Source organism: Ursus maritimus, unplaced genomic scaffold, assembly GCF_017311325.1.
Source record: "Ursus maritimus isolate PB19 unplaced genomic scaffold, ASM1731132v1 scaffold_21, whole genome shotgun sequence".
Classification (NCBI taxonomy): Eukaryota; Metazoa; Chordata; class Mammalia; order Carnivora; family Ursidae; genus Ursus; species Ursus maritimus.
Window position 1 is genome coordinate 56,383,056 of NW_024424564.1, and position 19,198 is coordinate 56,402,253.

At 58.3% G+C, this 19,198-nt stretch overlaps 2 protein-coding genes across 7 annotated transcripts in view; one reads left to right on the plus strand and one right to left on the minus strand.

Moving 5' to 3' along the window:
- Positions 1-8,851: 8,851 nt before the first annotated feature.
- On the minus strand, positions 8,852-16,995 carry ALG12 (ALG12 alpha-1,6-mannosyltransferase). Of its 5 annotated transcripts, XM_040637738.1 has the most exons (12): positions 16,861-16,995; positions 16,222-16,321; positions 14,572-14,796; positions 14,367-14,499; positions 13,980-14,141; positions 13,124-13,297; positions 12,124-12,318; positions 11,573-11,676; positions 10,960-11,183; positions 9,837-10,006; positions 9,620-9,695; positions 8,852-9,488 (listed from the first exon to the last, which is right to left on the minus strand). In XM_040637738.1, the coding sequence occupies exons 3-12, from the start codon at positions 14,737-14,739 to the stop codon at positions 9,149-9,151; spliced, it is 1,746 nt and encodes a 581-aa protein (XP_040493672.1). In that variant the 5' UTR covers positions 14,740-14,796; positions 16,222-16,321; positions 16,861-16,995; the 3' UTR covers positions 8,852-9,148. The 5 variants fall into 5 exon arrangements, with proteins under 5 accessions (XP_040493672.1, XP_040493675.1, XP_040493674.1 ...); XM_040637741.1 differs by lacking the exon at positions 13,980-14,141 and having other exon boundaries at positions 16,861-16,993; XM_040637740.1 differs by lacking the exon at positions 16,222-16,321 and having other exon boundaries at positions 16,861-16,983.
- A 211-nt stretch (positions 16,996-17,206) lies between these two features.
- Positions 17,207-19,198, plus strand: part of CRELD2 (cysteine rich with EGF like domains 2) — a 10,535-nt gene continuing 8,543 nt past the window's right edge. The window contains exons 1-3 of one of the 2 annotated variants that reach the window (XM_040637743.1): positions 17,207-17,484; positions 18,282-18,364; positions 18,865-18,975. In XM_040637743.1, the coding sequence (XP_040493677.1) occupies positions 17,353-17,484; positions 18,282-18,364; positions 18,865-18,975 (326 nt within the window). In that variant the 5' untranslated portion in view covers positions 17,207-17,352. The remainder of the gene's footprint in view (positions 17,485-18,281; positions 18,365-18,864; positions 18,976-19,198) is intronic. The other variant, XM_040637744.1, reaches the window with a different exon arrangement.

Genomic DNA, 19,198 nt, shown 5'->3' on the forward strand with positions numbered 1-19,198 from the left:
TCGCGGAGCTGGGCGTTTCTCCAAGCGCCCCGGCCCCTTACTGGAGGCCGCGTAGGGGAGCCCAGGTTCAGGCGCTGGGGCGTGCTTGTCCCTGCTGGGGTGTTGCTCCTCGTGGGGACTCACACGGCACACGTGCGTTTGCATTTCTATTTCCATGGCTAATACGCTGAAACCAGGACTCGGTATCACGCGTTCGGATCCAGCATGCACGGTTCATTCCAGTTTTCTCCCTTCCCTTGTTCACAGCCGCCGTCTCAGCATCTCTGAGCAACCTCAACACAGTCACTTACTTGACAGGGGCCTCTGTCTACCTGTCCCTGACGCCCCCCCCACCCTGCTCGGGCTCTGACACCTCACGTCGGGCCACTGCCCCGCTCCCCTGCCCCATGGAAACCCTCCTTACTCTGTGTGGCCTCCAGACTGGGGGCGAGGCTGCCGTCCTGAGCAATCCCCTTCTCAGGCACCCGGCTTCTGGCATCCCTCGCTGGACGCGGTGGCTCCCTCCCCCCTCGGTGGCAGATGCTCTTGCTGGGCCTTCCCTGATCGTTTCTGGGTCTTTCAGGAAGAGCTGCAGGTCACCGTCCCCATGGTGGCCTTCGCCAAGACCGATGTAGTCGTGGGCTCAAACGCTGCACCCAGGCCGCGTGGGGAGCGTCCTCACGCACGCTGGGTTCAGTGAGAGTGCAGTCCCCGCGGGAGGAGCTCTTGCCAGAAGGACTGAGCCTGGACTCAGTCATGCCTTTCAGCTTCATCTGCAGCCACAAGGAGCCCCAGGAGCAGAGGACCACGCCAAACACCAGCAGGACATGATCAGACATCCATCACGTGGGGCCCTCGACAAGGTGCTGGGGAGCTTGTTTCTAAAGCTGGAGTCCGCGCGAGAGGGGCCCCGAGGACCCGGCGGCGTGGGCGGCACCAGGAACCCACCTCCCCACCAGACAGCCAGCACCGGCAGAAGCCGTCCACGGTAGCGCTTTGGGAACTCAGGGCGGTACTGAAGGTTTGCAGTCTGGCGAAGGCGTGGACGGTCAAGTGCGTTCATCTCCGTCAGTTCCAGCTCTGAGCTCGGGAGCAGCTCCCAGCCCCTCCCCGCCCCTGGGAGCCAGGCTCAAAAAGCACCCCGTCCCCCAAGCATGGAGGCCGGCGCTCTAATGGCTGATGGCTCCTGCTGATCCGGGAGGTGCAGACAGAGACAGGCAGGCGGCCGCAGTGCACGCCCCCCTCTTCCGAAGCCATCTGCGGGCCAGATCGAGGAGGCAGACGTTAAAGACGGCCGTCAAGGGCAAGCATACACGCGGGAGAGCTAGATGTGACCCACCGCGCCAGGTGAAAGCTCAGACCGACATAGAGGCAGCACGGTTACACCTCAGGCTGGTCCTCGGCACAGACTCAGCCTACGACAATCAAAACAAAAATGAACAAAACCCAGCAGAGCCCAGGGAGGGGGAGGAATCTGACTTCAGATTACCACAGTGTCGGGTTAAAGTGTCCCTCACGAGGCGCACAGGGACAGGAGACAACACGTGCGCGGCAGCTGCACCTGGACACCTGCTGGCGGATCTACTGGACAGACTTTACAACGACGGTCGGGGGCGCGCAGGCAACTAGAGGCAGATGCGGAGAAGGTCGGGGAAATGACGTAGGAACAAAATGGAATAAAAAGACACAAAACCTAAAAAGAAACCAAAAGGAAATCAGGGCTGAAAAGTACAACTGAACTGGACACCACGGGAAGGACTCCGAGGTAGATTCCAGCAGCAGCAGAAAGAATCCGCGAACTTGCAGGCAGGACAGCGGGAACTCCCGACTCTGAGCAGCAGGAGGAGGACAGACTGAAGGATGGTGAACAGAGTCTAGGGGCCCGGCGACGTGGTCGAGAAGCCACCCTACACACTGTGGGAGTCCTGGGAGGAGGATGGTGGGGGGCAGACAGGAAAAGGGAAAATAAAGTGACTGAAGACTTCCCCAGTTTGATGAAAGACATGAATGTGAACATCCAAGAAGCTCAATGAAATCCACGTGCGATGCACTGAAGGAGACCCACGCGGTGACACACGTGTAATCAATCTGCCGGGGGTTGGGAGTCCCGAAACAGCACGTGTCCTCCACAGGGCCGCCACGGGTCTCTCCCCAAACCCCTGCAGGCCAGACGGCACCGGCTGATATCCCCAAAGGGTGAAGAGAACAGAACGGCCAATCCAGAATCCGACATCTGGCAAAGCCGCCCTTTCAGCCTGAGGGAGAAATGATGATGTCCGCGGATGCGCACATGCTGACAGCGCTCGTGACCAGCGGACCTTCCCTGGGAGTCCTGCCAGTGGCACAAAGGACACAGGCAGGAGCTGGAAGCTGCACGAAGGAACAGTTCCTGAAAGGTAAACACACAGGCAGGGGCGCCGGGGAGGCTCAGTCGGTGACGCGTCTGCCTTCGGCTCAGGTCATGACCTCAGAGTCCTGGGATCGAGCCCCACATGGGGCTCCCTGCTCAGCGGGGAGTCTGCTTCTCCCTCTGCCCCTCCCCCAGTTCGTGCTCTCTCTCAAATAAATCTTTTTTAAAAGTTCTATAATTCATTTTCTACCAAAATTATGTAATTCCTTCAGTCTAATAAAATATTCTCCTATCTAACAGCATTCACTTAGCACCTACTATGTGCTCTTCTAGGATCAGGGTTGAATAGAGAGGGGCACCTGGGTGGCTCAGTCGGTTAAGCGTCTGCCTTCAGCTCAGGTCATGATCTTGGGGTCCTGGGATCGAGCCCTGTGTTGGGCTCATGCTTGCGCTCGTGATCTCTCTCTCTGACAAATAAATAAAATCTTAAAAAAAAAAAAGACTTCCTTTCTTCCCACACCTCACCATCACATTACCAAAAGCCTATTTATAGCAGTTCCTTTCACCCAGTACATCATGTCTGACTACCAAGAAAAAATTACGAGGCGAATTACACAATTAAAAAACACGATGAAAAAGACGCAATTTGAAGAGACAGAGCAAGTTCAGAACAGACATGGCAGATGCTGGAATTATCAGAGTGGGAATATGAAACACCAGGATACGCTAAGGGCTCTAATGGATAAAGTAGACAGCACGCAAGAACAGACGGGCAACGTAAGCAGGACATGGAATTCCCGAGAAGGAACATCAACAACAAAATGCGAGAGAAAAGACACTGCAGCAGAAATGAAGAATGGCTTTTGTGGGCTTACTAGACGGGACATGGCTGAGCAAAGAATCTCTGAGCTAGAGGATATGTCAAAAGAATCCTTGAAAACTGAAAAATAAAGAGAAAGACTGGAAAAAAGCAGGACAGAATATCAAAGATTATGGGACAACCACAAAAGCTGTAACATGCGTGAAATGGGAATATTAGAAGGAAAAGAAAGGCAGGCACAGAAGAAATACCTGAAATCATGGCCGAGAATGTCCCCAACTTCATGTCAGACACAGACCTCAGAGCCAGGAGCCAAAGCAAAACAAAACAAGCGACACCTTTAAATATCCTCTTCGATTTATAGAAAATCACATATAAATTTTATATCCTGAGGAAGCTGGGTGGGAGGGGGGACCTTATCAAAGATAAGAACCACATCTGACTTTTCAGAAGTTACGCAAGTACGAAGAACGTGGATCAAAATACTGAAAGTGTGGAGAGAAAAATCCCACCAACCTAGGACTCTCCATGCTGTGAAAATATTCTTAAAGACGAAGGAGAAACAGACTTTCTCAGAAAGACACTGAGGGAATTCGTGGCCAGCAGACAGGCTTGGAAGAAGGTTAAAGGGAGTTCATTAGTGAGAAGGAAAGTAACGTAGGTGAGAAACTCATCTACATAAAATAAGGAAGACCACTGAAGAAGGAGTAAGTTAACATTTTATTCTTCATCTAACAAATAAGTTTGTTCGAAATAATGATTTCAACAACATAGAATTATGTACGCTTACACACATATGAGACACACATCTTTATGCTTACGGAGCTCCTATGTAAGACAAATGAATGCCAGCAATGACACAAGGGACAGGAGGGAAGAATTAGGATTATTTTATTACAAGGTACTCACATTGCCCATGAAGTGGTAGAGTGTTGTTTGAAAATACACTTGGATTAGCTGTAAATACATATTGTAAACTCTAGGGCAACCACTTAAAAAAAAAGTAAAATTGAAGTATAACCAATACGCTAAAAAGGAGAGAAAATGGAATCATAGAAAATGCTCAGTTAAAAGACAGACTGACAGAGTAGATCAAAAAACAAGAGCCAACTATATGTTGCCTACGAGAAACCCATTTTGTTTTGTTTTTTAAATATTTATTTATTTAAATAATCTCTTCACCTAATGTGGGGCTCGAACTCACAACCCCAAGATCAAGAGTCACATGCTGTACTGACTGAGCCAGCCAGGCGCCCCAAGAAACCCACTTTAAATATAAAGACACATATGGATTAAAAGTAAAAGAATAGAGAAAAGTATGCCATGCTAACAGTAATCAAAAGAAATCAGGAGTAACTGCATTAATTTCACACAGCAGACTTCAAAGGAAGAAAAGTTATCAGAAATAGGAAGGGAATTATATAATGATAAAGCAGTCAGTTCTCCAAGAAGACACGCAATCCTTAATGTGTATACACCTAACAACAGGGCATCAAAATATATGAGGCAAAAAATAATGGAATTACAAAGAGAAATAGCTGAAGCAGTATCCTAATTGGAGATTCAACACCCATCTCAGAAGTGGATGGATCCAGCAGGCGGAAATTCAGCAAGGACATCACTGAACTAACCACCACCACCAATCAACCGGATAAAAGTGACCTCTGTAGACCACTTCATCCGACAACACAGAACACACGTTCTTCTCAAGTTCACATGAACATTCACCAAGATGGACCACATTCTGGGCCACAAAACACCTCAACAAATATAAAATAGCAGAAATCCTACATCTGCTCTCAGACCATGATGGAATTAAACTAGAAACCTGTAACAGAAAGATGACTGGAATAACCCAAAATACATGGAGATTAAACAGCACACTTTTTTATTCTTCTTGAGAGAGAGAGAGCACACCCATGTGAGCGGGGTGGGGGTTGGGGGGCAGAAGGGGAGAGAGAATCCCAAGCAGCCTCCACACCCAGTGCAGAGCCCAATGCAGGCTTGATCTCATGACCCTGAGATCATGACCTGAGCTGAAATGAAGAGTCAGACACTTGGTCAATTGAGCCACCCAGGCACCCCTGAACAACCCACTTCTAAACAATGCGTGGGTCAAAGATGACATCTCAAGAGAAATTTTACAACAATTAGAACAAGATGTATATAAGGAAAAGAACAAAATTCTGAACTAAATAAATGGGGAGGAATTCTATGTTCATGGATAAGAAGACTCAATATTGTCAAGATGTCCAGTCTTTCCAACTTGATCTATGGATTCCATGCTATCTTGACCAGATCGCAGCAAGTTATTTTGTGGAGGCTGACAAAACAATGTTGAAGTTTATACAGAGAAGCAACAGCCTCAGAATAGCTAACAGAACACCGAAAGGAGAAGAACAAAGGTGGAAGACTGCCGTTCCCTGACCTCAGGCCTCACTATAAAGCTGCAGTCAGGCCGGTGTGGTTGGCCAACAGCATATGAGTAGATCAGTGGGACAAAACAGAGAGCCTAGAAATAGACCTCTAGAAATCCAGTCAACAGATCTTTGAAAAAGGAGCAAAGGCAACACGATAGAGCCAAGACAGTCTCTTCCACTAATGGGGCTGGAGCAACTGGACATCCACTCGCAAAAAAAGAAAAAAGAACCTAGGCACAGACCTACACCCTTCATAAACATTAATACGAACTAGGTCAATACCTAAATGTAAATGCAAAACTATAAAGTTCCTAGAAAGTAACCTAGGAGAAGGCCTAGATGACCTTGAGTGTGGAGATGAGTTTCCAGACACACCACCAAAGCCTGGTCTGTGAAAGACAGAACCGACAGCTGGACTTCGTTACAATTAAAATTATCTGCTCTACGAAGGACAGTGTCAAGACAATAAGACACACCACAGGATGGAGAAAACATGCAAAAGACACATCTGGTAAAGGGCTGTTATGCAAACCATACAAGAACCCTTAAAACTCAACCGTAAGGAAACAACCCCATTGAAAAATAGTCTTAAAGATATTAACAAACCCAGAGAGGTACAGACGGCAGGTCAGCATCCCATCACGTGCACCCAGTAAATGCACGTTAAAACGAGACACCGCTGCACGTCTATCAGAACGGCCAGAATGTAGGACACCGCCGACTCCGACTGCTGGTGAGAACGTGCAGCAGCGGGAGCACTCATCGCTGCGGGTGGGACGCAGGGTGGGCAGCACTGCGGAGGCCGGCTCGGTGGTTCTTATAAAACTAGACATACTCCCACAGTACCATCCGGAAGTCATGCTCCTTGATATCTACAGGAAGGAGCCGGAATCGCATATCCGCACAAAAGCCTGCACACAGCCGTTTATAGCGGCCTTACTCGTAATTGACAAAACTTGAAATGCGATGTTCAGTTTGGGGCCTCAAATCTGAGACAATGACGGACCTTTGTTAAGCAGACAGCCACGTGCAGAAAGAAGGCCCGCCCCTCACACAAACAGAAGTGAGCTCAGGTGGAGCCGAAGTGTACACGTACAAGTGAGGGATGGAAAACGTGGCAGAGCCCGAGTGTGGGAAAAGCTTCCAGCTAGGATGCAGGTCAAGAAAAGAGCGGTAAACATGCAACCGCGAAACTGAGGAAACTTGTGCCCAGGGAAGCGCTTCATAATCATTGAGAAGACAAGTGACAAACGGAGAAATTATTTGCAGCATTCACTGGACGGAAAGGGTGAGTACCCCCAGTGACTGAGTTTTTATAAAGCAAGGGGGAAATGACCGAAAGTCCAATGGAAAACAGACAAAATATGTGAACAGAAAACTAACAAAACCAGATGGTTCTTAATCCTATGAACACGTTCACCTTCACTCCTGAAGAAACGAAGAGAAGTCCTCAGAGACACCATTGCTCCCCGATCAGAGCAGCAAGGGGACAGCGTTCGCGCTCTCCCAGCCCTGGGGAGGGAGGTGCGGCGACACCCGGCCAAACTGATACACGTTTCCCGAGAGCTCGCGTTCCCACTTGTAGGAATTCGCCATAAAGACACACCTCACGCAGCATGAAAATACACACGCGCGAGGTCACGCGTGCAGCATGGTGTGAAGTTGCCAAGTCCTGGCAACAGCCAAATGCCCGCACACAGAGACCGGCTGGACGAACCGCGGAACAGTCACACAGCGGAGTACTAGGTCGTTCCAGGAAGTCTCTGGGTAGAAGGAGTGATATCCTGGAGAAGAGAAAACGTGCAAGAGCGCACAGAGGAAGGGAATGAAGGCCGCGTGCATCTGCTCATCTTTGCAGAAAGAAAGGACAAACCAGAAAGCAGCGGCCCTGGTGATAAAAGCGTGGAGGCGCCCTGGAGGGAGTGACGTCCGTGAGCGTGCCTTCGTGAGCAGGCCGATTCCCGGACCCACGGCAAAGGACAGGAATTCAGATCCTGAGCCTGGAAGCCAATGGAGGGATGTTTTACATGAAGCCGCTGAAGCCGGAGGGCCCCTCCAAGGAATGTGCAGACCCAGTACTTCCCCACGAGCCTGCGGTTGTGGGGCAGAGCCACAAGCAGATGCACGGGAATCGCGGGCGTCAGACTCTCCCCGTGGAGGGCAGCCGCATGGATGCGGAACAAGGGAGGCAAACGAGCCCGTGGAGACGGGGAGCGGGAGGGGTCAGCCTGGCGCTGGGGTTTCTCGCACATGCACGTATGCGTCTGTGTGCAGGCCCACCCACCCTCCCCAGCCGCGTCCACAGAGAGGTCCTGCAAACATCCTGACAGCAATGCGCACATCGAGACCGACCCAGACCTTGGGCTCTACAACCATTCCCCACCGAAGGAACCAGGGCCCCTCCCACGGCCGACTTCAGGGCTGGGACGGAGAGGCCCCAGAGCCCCGTGCCAGGAAGCAGGGCAGCACTCAAAACCCAACAGTGACGGGGCGTCACAACATGACAGCCCCGTGTGAACCCAGCACGGTGTGAACGCCAAGGGATCAGGTGTGACTCACACACCGTCAAGGCCCAGCAGCATTTCGCAGACGCGTGCTGGTGACCGAGGACAAATATCTGAACACTGATAAATTGTGAATGTGTGATCAATGCGGATAACACATACATAATAAACACTGATGACAGTCAAGGGGGGAGGCGGCAGCTGGCTCGCGCACCCTGCTGAGCACCGGCTGGCAGGCGGGAGGTGCTGTCAAGGCCGCCACAGTGGGGACCATCGGTGGGCGCCGGGTCGGGAGACGTTGGAGGAGGTACTCCCAGGGGGCGTCTGCACACACGCTGCTTGTCGGCTGCCGTGGACGACACGACAGCTACAGCTGGGAAAGGCTGTCACCTCCTTCCTAGGACACACTGAGGCGCTTAGTGGTCAAACCACGTCACAGGCAACTCTCTCAAATGGCTCAGAAAAAGTAGCCTTTCTTTATGCATGTGAGTGGTATGTGTGCGTGGTGCCTATGATGGTGTGAGCGCACGTGGCGTGTGTCCGTGGTGTGAGCGCACGTGGCATGTGTCCGTGGTGTGAGTGCACGTGGTCCGTGCACATATGTGCAGTAACACCCATTTTCCTGTATTGTGCTCAGAGCCTGGTGGTATTAGACGTTTCAGTGCTTCATAAATAACAAATGCTTGTTCAGTAAAGTGTAAAGTTATCAAAATTATCACTTAAAACTACCCTACGTGAAGGCAGTCTCTGGAAATATCACTTATCATGAGATCTCTAATAAGGAAGCATTTAAATTTTTATTATTCCTCTTTGAATTCCCCAGAGTCCCGTCTGCGATGGAAACGGCATGCCTGTGTCCACAAAGGACTCTTCCTGCAGCTCGGGTGGGCGTGGGGGTCGCAGTCAGCAGGCCCATCTTCACAAAGACTCACATGATCTCCCCCGAAAGGGGTGCTTCTTCGGGCGCTGCAAGAGGCCCAGGGGTGGCGGCCGAGGCGCGGGGCAAGGCCCGCCGTCCGCACCGTTCTGACCGTGCGTCGTCTGGGGTGGCCGTGGAGGAGCTGCGTCTCTTCGCTCAGACCTGCGTCCGGGGCACGTCCGTGGTCCCGTTGTGCCTCGTACCGTCCCATCTGCCGGGATGCTGCCGGAGCTCCGACGTCCTTGGGAGGACACTGGCCCCTTCCAAGGAAGGCCCGTGGAGTCTCTCCAGGAGCACCAGCTTCGTCTTCAGGTGGGTGTCGAGGGGAGGCAGTGCGGTCAGGTTCAGACTCACCCCGGTGGTGCCTGCGATGGTGGCCAGGACCCGGTGTGTGTCCCCGTAGAGGGCCAGGTGTGCAGGGACGGCCTCCATAAGGAGGTGCGTGTAGGCCAGCATGTGCCCCGACCCGGGCCGCACATCCTCCCTCTTCTCGTACCTGCAAGATTAGAGTGTGGCCGTACACCTGCGGCCCCAGGCCCGCTCCCAGTACCCAGGTGCCCCCACAGAGCCCCCGCGCCGCCTCAGGGAGAAGTGTCTCCTATGCATCACATCACGGCGGGAACGTACCTCCAGGCGCTGTTGACCTCCAAAAACCGAGACACGCCTGTCTGTGCAGCAGCCACGTCGATGTGCAGAACGACATCTGCAGACAACCAGCCACGTGCGCTTGGTGAGAACCGCGAGCCGTTTGCCTCTGGCCCGAGCTGCACCTGGCCCCAGCACGGCCCCGAGCGCCTCCCCCCCCCCCGGTCCTGGGGGCCCCAGCACGGCCCCGAGCGCCCACCTGTCCTGGGGGACACCAACTCATGCAGTTTCCACATGGCCACGCCGCCAGGATAGTTGAAGTGGGACACGTATAGGGCTGTGGCCGAGTATGTGGCATTTACCACGAGGTGTCCTATCACAAGGAGGGACCCCACTTTATACAGCCAAGACTTCTTATAATTGTTCAGCCTGGAAAGAGACCGCACATTTCAGAGACGCTGGTGGCAGGAAACAGCTGCTGTCCACCCTCATGACCACATCATAGATACACAAACTATTAGAGAAAGTGGGTAAATACCGCCTCGAAAATGTCCTGTGTAATTCCACCCAGACGCCAATTTAAAACGTATATGACATTTTCAAACATCTCGGCTTACTGCTTGGTTTAGGGTCAGAGGGCAGACACATCCTGGGCACTGCCCAGTTTGTAAGCCAAGCAGACAGGGCAGGGCTGCTGCTGCCCTGGGAACCTGGACAGAGACCGCGAGGCCACACAGACAAGGGTGCTCTCTGCCTGGTCCTCTACGGACAGGTCTGCTGGCCGACTGCGAGCGCAGGGTGGACGTCGCCCACACTCCGGTCAGGCGCTGCTGAGCCATCAGCAGCTGTTCCCGCCGTGGGCTGTGGCCTCCTGCCTCAGCCCTGCAGCCCTGCTCCGGAGAGGGGCAGCCCCGTGGGACTCTGCCTACAGCTGGGGCACCCTCTCTGGGGGCCCTTCGTTCTGTGCTGGGCTGTCTCCCGGTAACCCCCACACCACCATCTTGTGCCCCAAGCCCTGGGGCTGACGGCGCCTCCCTGCCCTTCCTCTCCGCTGGCCTGGCATCTGCCTGGACGAACACAGGGCCTGTCCCACTGAGTTCCCCCCTTCCGCCGAGGACTTAGCCCCGGAGACTCCCCAGCTGACCGAAGCCTGCCCGGCCGCCGTGCGCACCGGCTCCCCTCTGTGTGTCCTCCTGGGGCGGCTGAGCTCTGGCTGGTTCACACAGCCGTGTGCAGACAGACCCGTCGGCGGCCTGAGGCTGACCCGTCCTGACCTCGCTGCCTCCCTCCACACAGGCGCGCACTCAGACCCCTGTTCACCTAAACACCTTTCCCCGTGTGACGGCGCACACGCAGCGTGGCCATGGACACGGAGGACTCACAGGCAGGCGCAGCCCCTGGCGGCCACGATGTTGAGCACAGGGAAGGTATAGATGATGAACCGCAGCTCCTTGTGCGGCAGCAGCGAGTACAGGGCCACGAAGCCCAGCGACGGCAGCAGCAGCACCAGGGCCCTCCTGTCCACGGCGCCCAGTGGCACGAAGAGCAGGCTGCAGCCCAGGCCGCGGGGCAGGGCCGAGTAGAAATACCACAGCAGCGGGGAGGTCTCGGGGGGAGGGTTAAGGAGGCCACACGCCAGGAGTCCCCTGTCCATGTGGAGCAGGGAGGCACGGCCGACGGGGGCTCCTGCCTGCAGCACCGGGGCCCCCGGGCCGCGGCGGGTGGTAAGCGGGCCATGCACGGCTCTCCTGCATTCCCCGCTCCGCACCACGGGACGGCCTGTCCTAGGGGGACGGGTGCGCTGGGCACTCGTCACGCTCCCCTCTCAACTTGTGCACGTGCTCGGCTGTTCCACAGCAAAGCGCTGCAAGTGATCGTTAAAGAGATCCCAAACGCCACGGGAGGAAAGCCGCTCCCGCCGCCTCGCCGGAGCGAGGCCGGGGGCACTGGCTGCCCTGCGCCGCGGCCTGTCCTACAGACACACTGGAAGGATACTCCCCAGTTGGAACTTTTGTTCAGGACGGTGTTGTACCAAAGCACCTTCCCCTCCGGCCACACAAGATATCGCCAAAAATAGGAGTCCACGGTGACCGTCAGTCCTGGTGAGACAAAGGAGTCGCTCAGGAAAGAACACGGCCCGCCGAGCAGCTCAGACTCCGCCACTGCCGGGGGAACGGCAGCCTGGGCCCCGGTCACGGGTCAACGTCCCGAGAGGCAGCGATGCCGGCGCAGACTCCACGAGCCCCGCTTCACGGGGAGCAGTCACGCGTCGGGACCTCGGCTGCCCGGCGAGCCAGGTGCAGGGACCCGCCACCCCTCCCGGCCAAGACACGGGGGACAGCCTGGGGCCAGAGGCCTGGGCAGGGGAGAGAGCCCCTCGGGGGAAGCTCGGGCAGAAGAGGAGCCGCGTTAAGATGTTGTAACGTTGCTGAAAATTAAAGGGACTTCATTTAGTAACAAAGCCACTCGCCTGAAATTCTCTTCATCTCCATAAAACCAGACAAAGCGGAGCTTCCGTGAGAACAGCCCCGGCGGTTCCCACTCACCTAAGCAGAGGACGCCGGCCGGTACGGCGCAGCGCATGGCCTTGGCCACCGAGAGCCTCCGGGTGCAGAGCGCCAGCAGCAGCACGAGGCCCAGGAACAGGCTCAGCTCGGCTCTGAAGACAAGGATGGCGAAGGCCGAGAGCCGGAGGAAACGGGCCCACTTCAGCTGCAGCCAAGCTGTGAGGGCCGGCAGGACTGCAAGACACAGGGTGCCAGGGGCAGGCCGACGGACCTCCTCATTGGGAAAGCCGCAGGAACCCCCCAGAAGACCGCGAACGCCATTCAGACACAAACCCGCCAACACAGGGCCACGGGCTCCAGCCACGGCACCTGCACCATCATCACTCAGCCTGGGGCCACTTCGCAGGCCCGACCGCAGCCGGGCCCCAGATGCCCGCGTCCCACAAGCTGCGCCCCGGCTGCACGCATCCAGCGCCAGCCTCGCCTGGCCCCCCTCCCAGACACGCAGCAGGTCCTGCAGGCTCCATGGCAGGTTCCTTTGGAAGGGCGCCCTGCCCGCCACCTTCCCCACCACGCCCCACAAGGGGTCTCCTCCCAGGGCATGGTGAGGTCTAGGCCGTGCGTCTGCTCTGATCGGCACAGACCCCCAGACCCAGGCCATCCGCAGCCTCCCGTCCCACCCACTGTCGGTCTCCTCATGGCTCCCAGGGTGTGGCCGTTCCCCCGTCTGCCTGCGTCACCCCCAGGACACCCGGACAGAGCCGCCCCTGTCTGTGCCGCAGGCAGCTTCTCCCCGCCCAGCACTCACTGTCCGCCGGCCAGGGGAGCCCTCCCAGGCGGTCTCTGCACCCACGCCACCTGCTGGAAAGCGCACCTCCTTCCAGAACAGAGACGCCGCTTCTCACCACAGGCTCTCCTGTCCCTGGGCATTTCCGAGACGCCCAGCGGGAAGCAGCCTTCACCAGGCAGACGCACCCCAGCCGGACGCCCTCAGCTGGCCGGTGCGCCCGGCGAGCCGCAAGCCTCCGCAAGCACCTACCCGCAAGCAGGGCCAGCACGTTGGGGAGCGTGCGCGTGCAGTAGAACATCAGGTGGAACTGCGTGGCCGTCACCCAGCAGAACACGGAGGCCACCGTGGCCCCAAACTGCCGCCTCACTTCTTTTTGTAAAGTCCAGAGTCCAAAGATCACGCCGAGTCCAAGGACAGCCCTGACTGAACAAACACGGCAGCGTGTGTGGCCGGCAGCGACAGGCGCGGGCAGAGGGCGTCCTGACAGGTCACTGGCAACGGCGAGTTCATGGCCAGGTGAGAGGGAAACCACCTTGACAGAGGGGCGTCGACTCTGCTATTAAAAATGGACGGGGCATGGGGAACGGACGGCCTGGACCCGGGCACCCTGGCCCCACGGAGTCACTGTGACCATGTGGTCTGTGGCAGACGGGCTGTGGGGGACACAGCCACCGGGCAGGGCGGGTGGCGTCCGCAGGTCAGTGTGACTGGCTCGGCGTTATCCCCACAGCCCACGCCGTGTGGACGTGACACCTCCAGGGCCACACCTACAGAGGGCCTGACGCTCAGACGTGGCCCCGACTCTCCTGTCTGGGGTTCCCCGGGCCCCACAAAACCAGCACGACACCGCCCCACGGGATGGCGGGTTTCCAGCAGTCTACGTCCAGGCAGACAGCTAGCTGCAGGGCGTGCCTGAGTTCACTGGGGAAATCTAAATAACGTCTGGGTACAGACACGATAAAAATGTACTGAAACACAAAAATGGTGATTGTTGGCTCAACGATGAGGTTGTGAGGCAATATGTACAGAATGCTCTAAATTTGGCTTTGAGAGACATCCACACAGGCACACAGAAAGATCCGGAAGGATTTGCACAGAGCCCTACCAACGGTGACCTCCGGGTGGGGGAAGGGAGGCCTCCAGTGCAGACGTGCTGCTTCCCTGCGTAGTGAGCGGCTGCCGGTGGGACCGTGGGAGGCGCCACACGCTGCTGCGTGTCCTGCTGCTCCCGCCCGGTCGGGGGGCGCCGGCACCCTAACGTCCCAGCCTTGAGAGCAGAAGCGAGAGGCGCTCAGTTAGCCGACTCAGGTTACGCCCCAGAAAGGGCCAGTGTCTGAGCTGCACTCGTGCTCCAGGCCCCCACAGTGAGCGGCCAAGGACAGCCAAGCTTCCAACGGGACACTCCTGAAGGAGGAAGCTTCCACCTGGCTCCCCGAAACCCCCTGACCACACCACAGCTCTTCCTTCCGTCCTCATCTGAAGACCCCCTTACCTACTAGCTGAGAATAAAACTTGGATGCTTCCAGCAGGCACAGCACATAGACCGCAGGGCTGGAGAGCACCGCCACAGCCAGGGGCCCGAGGAATGTCCTGGGGACCACTCCGGGGAACTCGAGATGGTCATACTGCAGGGAGAAGGGGAGGTCAGCGGGCGCCCGCCGTGGGGAGGCCATGCGGTCTCGGTCGCGGGGGCTCACCTTGTCCACGTCCAGCCGGTGGTAAAGCAGGTCATGCGCGGCCTGCAGGTTGAAGCTCTCCTCCACTTTGGCGTAGGGGCAGGTGATGAGGTGGACGGCGGCCACAGCCACCAGCAGCCCCAGCAGCCGGCGCTGCCCGCCCATGCTCGACGGCCTCTTCCCAGCCATCACGCTCTCCCGCCTCCCGTGCCTTCAGCGGTCATCAACTGTGCCTCTCTGCAAGCCCTGGGAGAAAACGAAAATGCAGATTCCCAGGTTTCAAAAGTCCCCCGTGAGTTAACACCAGGGGGATCTGGGCAAAGGGCGCTGTGATGTCTTTAAAACTACTGTTTTAACATCTGTGAGTCTGAACACATCAAACAACAAAGTGCAAAGAAAAATCACACTCGATCACCTTTCAAGTCTTAACCAGCGACCTCACACTCTGCGCCCCGTGAGGATCTTGCCAGGAAGAAAGGCTCTATTTGCAGAACTGAGTTAGTCCTCCATGCAGCCGGACCCGGGGCTGGCCCAGACTCTGGAGGGCAGCAGGGCAGCCCCTGCCCTTGAGAGGCTCAAATCTGGCAAGAGCGTAGGCCCCATGGTCCAGGCAGAGAGACGGGGGACAGGAGGCTGGCGGGGTGGGGGGGGCGTCTGGAGGACCTCAGAGGGGCAGCCGCAGGAGGGCAGGAGGCGGGACACAGGGCTCAGGGCAGCCAGGAAAGCCCCTGCATCCAAGTACAACAGGAGCGGAGCTGTGGACGCCTGCCCCGCTGGGTCCTGCCCCTTCCTGGGAGTCACGTGGTGCTCGCGCGTGGCACCAGGCTGGTCATGAACGCGAAGATGTAGGTGGCACAAACACGAGTGTGTCCTTGAGGTGTTCAGACGGATGTGGCTGCAGTGGATGACCCAAATACCAACAGGGCAATGTCGGAGCTTCCCGGAGACAGCTTTCAAGTTGTAGGGAGGGAAGATGGCAAGTTCTTCAAGTTTCCGGCTTCTCTTAAAACTGGTTTGATTTTATTTGATCAAAACCAGAAGGGTGGGAAGCAAAAGGAGAGAGCCACCATGCTTACTGCCTTTTGACTGGAGGGAGATTTATGAAATCTGTGCTCACCAGGGACAGCCACTGCGGGTTCCACTGGGAAGGAAAAGCTGCAGATGAGGGGCAGGGGTCCTGCTCATGGTGGTGGTGCGGTGGGGGCAGGAGGGGGAAAGGGGCTTTCATAATAAGAATTACCAAAACAGCGTGGGATTCTTCTCTTCCCAGATATAAAAACCACAGACGGACAGAGGTGTTACCAGTTTGTCCCCCTCTTTCTAAAGTGTAAGCTGCTTGAGGGTGGGATTTCTCTGATCTCCCCCTCCCCGAGGAGGAGGGGCTCGGTCATCATAGGAGCCAGTGTGTGAATGTGGCTGACGTCCCTGCGCTGACTCACTCTTCTGTCCGCAGAGCCCGGTGAGCAGCAGGTGCTCGACAAACTAGGCGAAGAAGAAATCCAGCCAAACTTACAGGTAGATCTCATCACATCAGCTATGCTTTCGCTAAAAATACGTTAATGCTTTAATTTCCAGCAAAGCCAAGGAGACCACACGACATTCGTACGCTACTCTCAGTCCCCCTTACTGTTATGAGAGGGAAGAAAGCTGAAAGAAATAGGAAGCATCTACCGGCTGCGGGAGAGGGCTGCTTGGCGGGAACTTGTCGCGGGGCTCACAGCTGTCCCAGGTCGGCTACGAACGGGCCTGGCCCCGCCCCGAGGCCGCTCCCCTGCAGGAAAATGCATACCTTCAGCTCGCAAGCTGCGGACAGCCAGTGCCCAACCCCGGCTGCCTCCCTCCCGCAGGAGACAGAGGGCAGAAGCCACAGGCGCGCCGCCTACGTGGACGGCACCGCACGGCAGCGCCCAGGGCGAGCCGGAGCGCTGGCGCAGCGCCCGGGAAGGCAGGTGGGAAGCAGGTGCGCAAAGCAGATGCGGAGCCGCGCGGCGCTGGAGAGGGAGGGGGCCGGCTCTCGGCGGAGGAGGCGACCTGCGAGGGTCTTCCTGTCCTGCCAGCGCGGGGGCACGGGCTCCACTGAAAGTGGACAACCCCCCGGCGGGAGACACGGGCGGCACTCAGAGCCAGAGACGACCACGGCCACGCTCGTCGTGGCTCTCCTCATTCAAACCACGGTTCCCGCGCCAGCGGCCTCGGGCCGGCGGCGACGCTCCCCCCGCTCGGGGCCCCCGCCGCCCTCCCCGACAGCCCGGGTCGCGCCCTCGCCCGCCGCCAGCCCCGAGAGCCCCAGCCGCGGTAGCGCGCGCTGACCTCGCCAGGCCGCGGCGTTCTCCCTCGAAGCACAGCCCCTAGGACTGCTCGCGGCCGAAAGCGGAGTGGCGGAAGCCGAGAAGGCCCTTGCCCAAACCTAACATGGCCCCCAAAGCCTAGTTACTGCCGCGGCGTGGTGCCCTCCTTGCCCGGAGTAAAGATGGCCGCCGCGGGCCTTGCGCGCGAGGGGCAGGTTCCGATCTCCACGCCCCCCGTCCCCGCCCCCTCCCGTCTGGGCGCTGACCCGGGGCCTTCCTATTGGTCGCTTCTCGTGGCGAGCCCGGATTGGGCCACATAGGGACGGGGTTCGTCCCACCGACCAATAGCGGCGCGAGGGCTGACGGTGGGCGGGATCCCGCCCGGCGCCGTCAAGTAGCCCCGGGAACAGCCGGCACCGCGAAGCGGTGGGCGGCCGCAGAGGGCCGTTCCCGCTGCACCTCGGCTCTGACCGCGCGGCCGCGTCCTGCGCAACGCTGCCCGCCTCGGCCCGCCATGGGCCCGCCGGCCCCGGCCACGCTGGGGCTGCTGCTGCTGCTGGTGTTGCCGCCGCTTCCACCTGGTGAGGCCGCCAAGAAGGCGACGCCCTGCAAGCGCTGCCGGGAGCTGGTGGACAAGTTCAACCAGGTGGGCGGGCCGCGCCGCGGGGGGACACGGAGCCGGGGGCGCGGGGGCCAGCCGGGGGCGCGGGGGCCAGCCTGGGGGCCGGCGGGGCCGGGGCCGGGGCCGCCCCGGGACGGACCGGGGTCACCCCACCATGGACCGGGGTCACGGATCCAGGGTGGCCCCGCGATGGACCGGGGTCACGGACCCACGGTGGCCCCGCGATGGGTCGGGGTCTCCCCACCATGGACTGGGGTCAGGAACCCAGGGATAAGCCCGCCGTAGATAGGGGTCACCCCAGCATGGACCGGGGTCACAAACCCAGGGTCTCCCTGCAATGGACTGGGGTTGCTCTGTGATGGACCAGGGTCACCCCACCATGGACCGGGGTCAAAGACCCAGGGTTGCTGCACGATGGACCGGGGTCACCCCACTGTGGACCAGGGTCACAGACTCAGGGTCGCCCCACGATGGACCGGGGTCACGGACCCAGGGTCGCCCCCCAACGGACCAGGGTCACCCCACCATGGACTGGGGTCAGGAACCCAGGGTCTCCCTGCAATGGACTGGGGTCGCTCTGCGATGGAGTCACCCCCCAAGTACTGGGGTCATGAACCTAGGGTCGCCCCACAATGGACTGGAGTCACTCCAGGGATGGACTCCAGGTCACTCTGGTGATGGACCCAGGGTCACCTGGCAATGAATGGGGTCATCCCCACAGTGGGCTCAAGTCACCCCCATGGTGGACTAGGGTTGCTCCCTCAATGGATGCGAGTGGGGGCAACAGCGCTGAGCCCTGTGCCCACCCTCTCTCCCCGCAGGGAATGGTGGACACTGCAAAGAAGAACTTTGGCGGTGGGAACACGGCTTGGGAGGAAAAGTCACTGTCCAAGTATGAATTCAGGTGGGTGCCACACCCCTGCTCTGGCAGTCCAGCTTCGGCACTTGACACGTCCCCACAAATGCCGTCACCCACGTCGATGATGGACACCCAAAGGGTCCCTTCGGTGCAGTCGCCTGTGAGCTGGCCCCTACATAGCCTTTTGCTTCCACAGTTGTCCCCATATGCACTCTCCACACGGCAGACAGGGTGGTCTTTTAATGGTGCACACGGGACCCGAGTCCCACTAGGTAAAGGGTCCCTGGCTTCCCCTACAGGGGGGTTAGCCCCCTCCCCCTCGCACCCCGCATCGGGTCTCCCCTGCCACCCTGACCACTGCTCTCTGAGTCTAACTCTCCCCGTGGTAGCGACGGTGCTCATCCCCATCTGGTGTGTTCCCCACCAAAGTGCCACCGTCATTCCCTCCTGGCAGCAAGTGCGGCCTCAGGATGTCCCTGTGGGGTGGACGCTGACCGCCTGGGCTTGCCTTCTCACCCTGCGGTGCTGATGGGCTTGTGTCTCAGTGAGGTCCGCCTGCTGGAGATCACGGAGAGCCTGTGCGGGAGCAGCGACTTCGAGTGCCACAGTCTGCTGGAGGAGCACGAGGAGCGCCTGGAGGCCTGGTGGCTGCGGCTGTGAGCGCCCCCACCCCCACCCTGTCCCCCCACCCCGGCCCCGCACCCCCAGCCCCCACCCCGGCCCCGTGCCCCCACCCCCACCCTGCGCCCTCCAGCCCCCACCCCGGCCCCGCACCCCCCACCCCAGCCCCGCACCCCCGTACCCCCACCCTGCGCCCCTGCACCCCCCACCCCGGCCCACCCCCACCCCCCATCCTCCACCCCCACCCTGTCCCCCCCA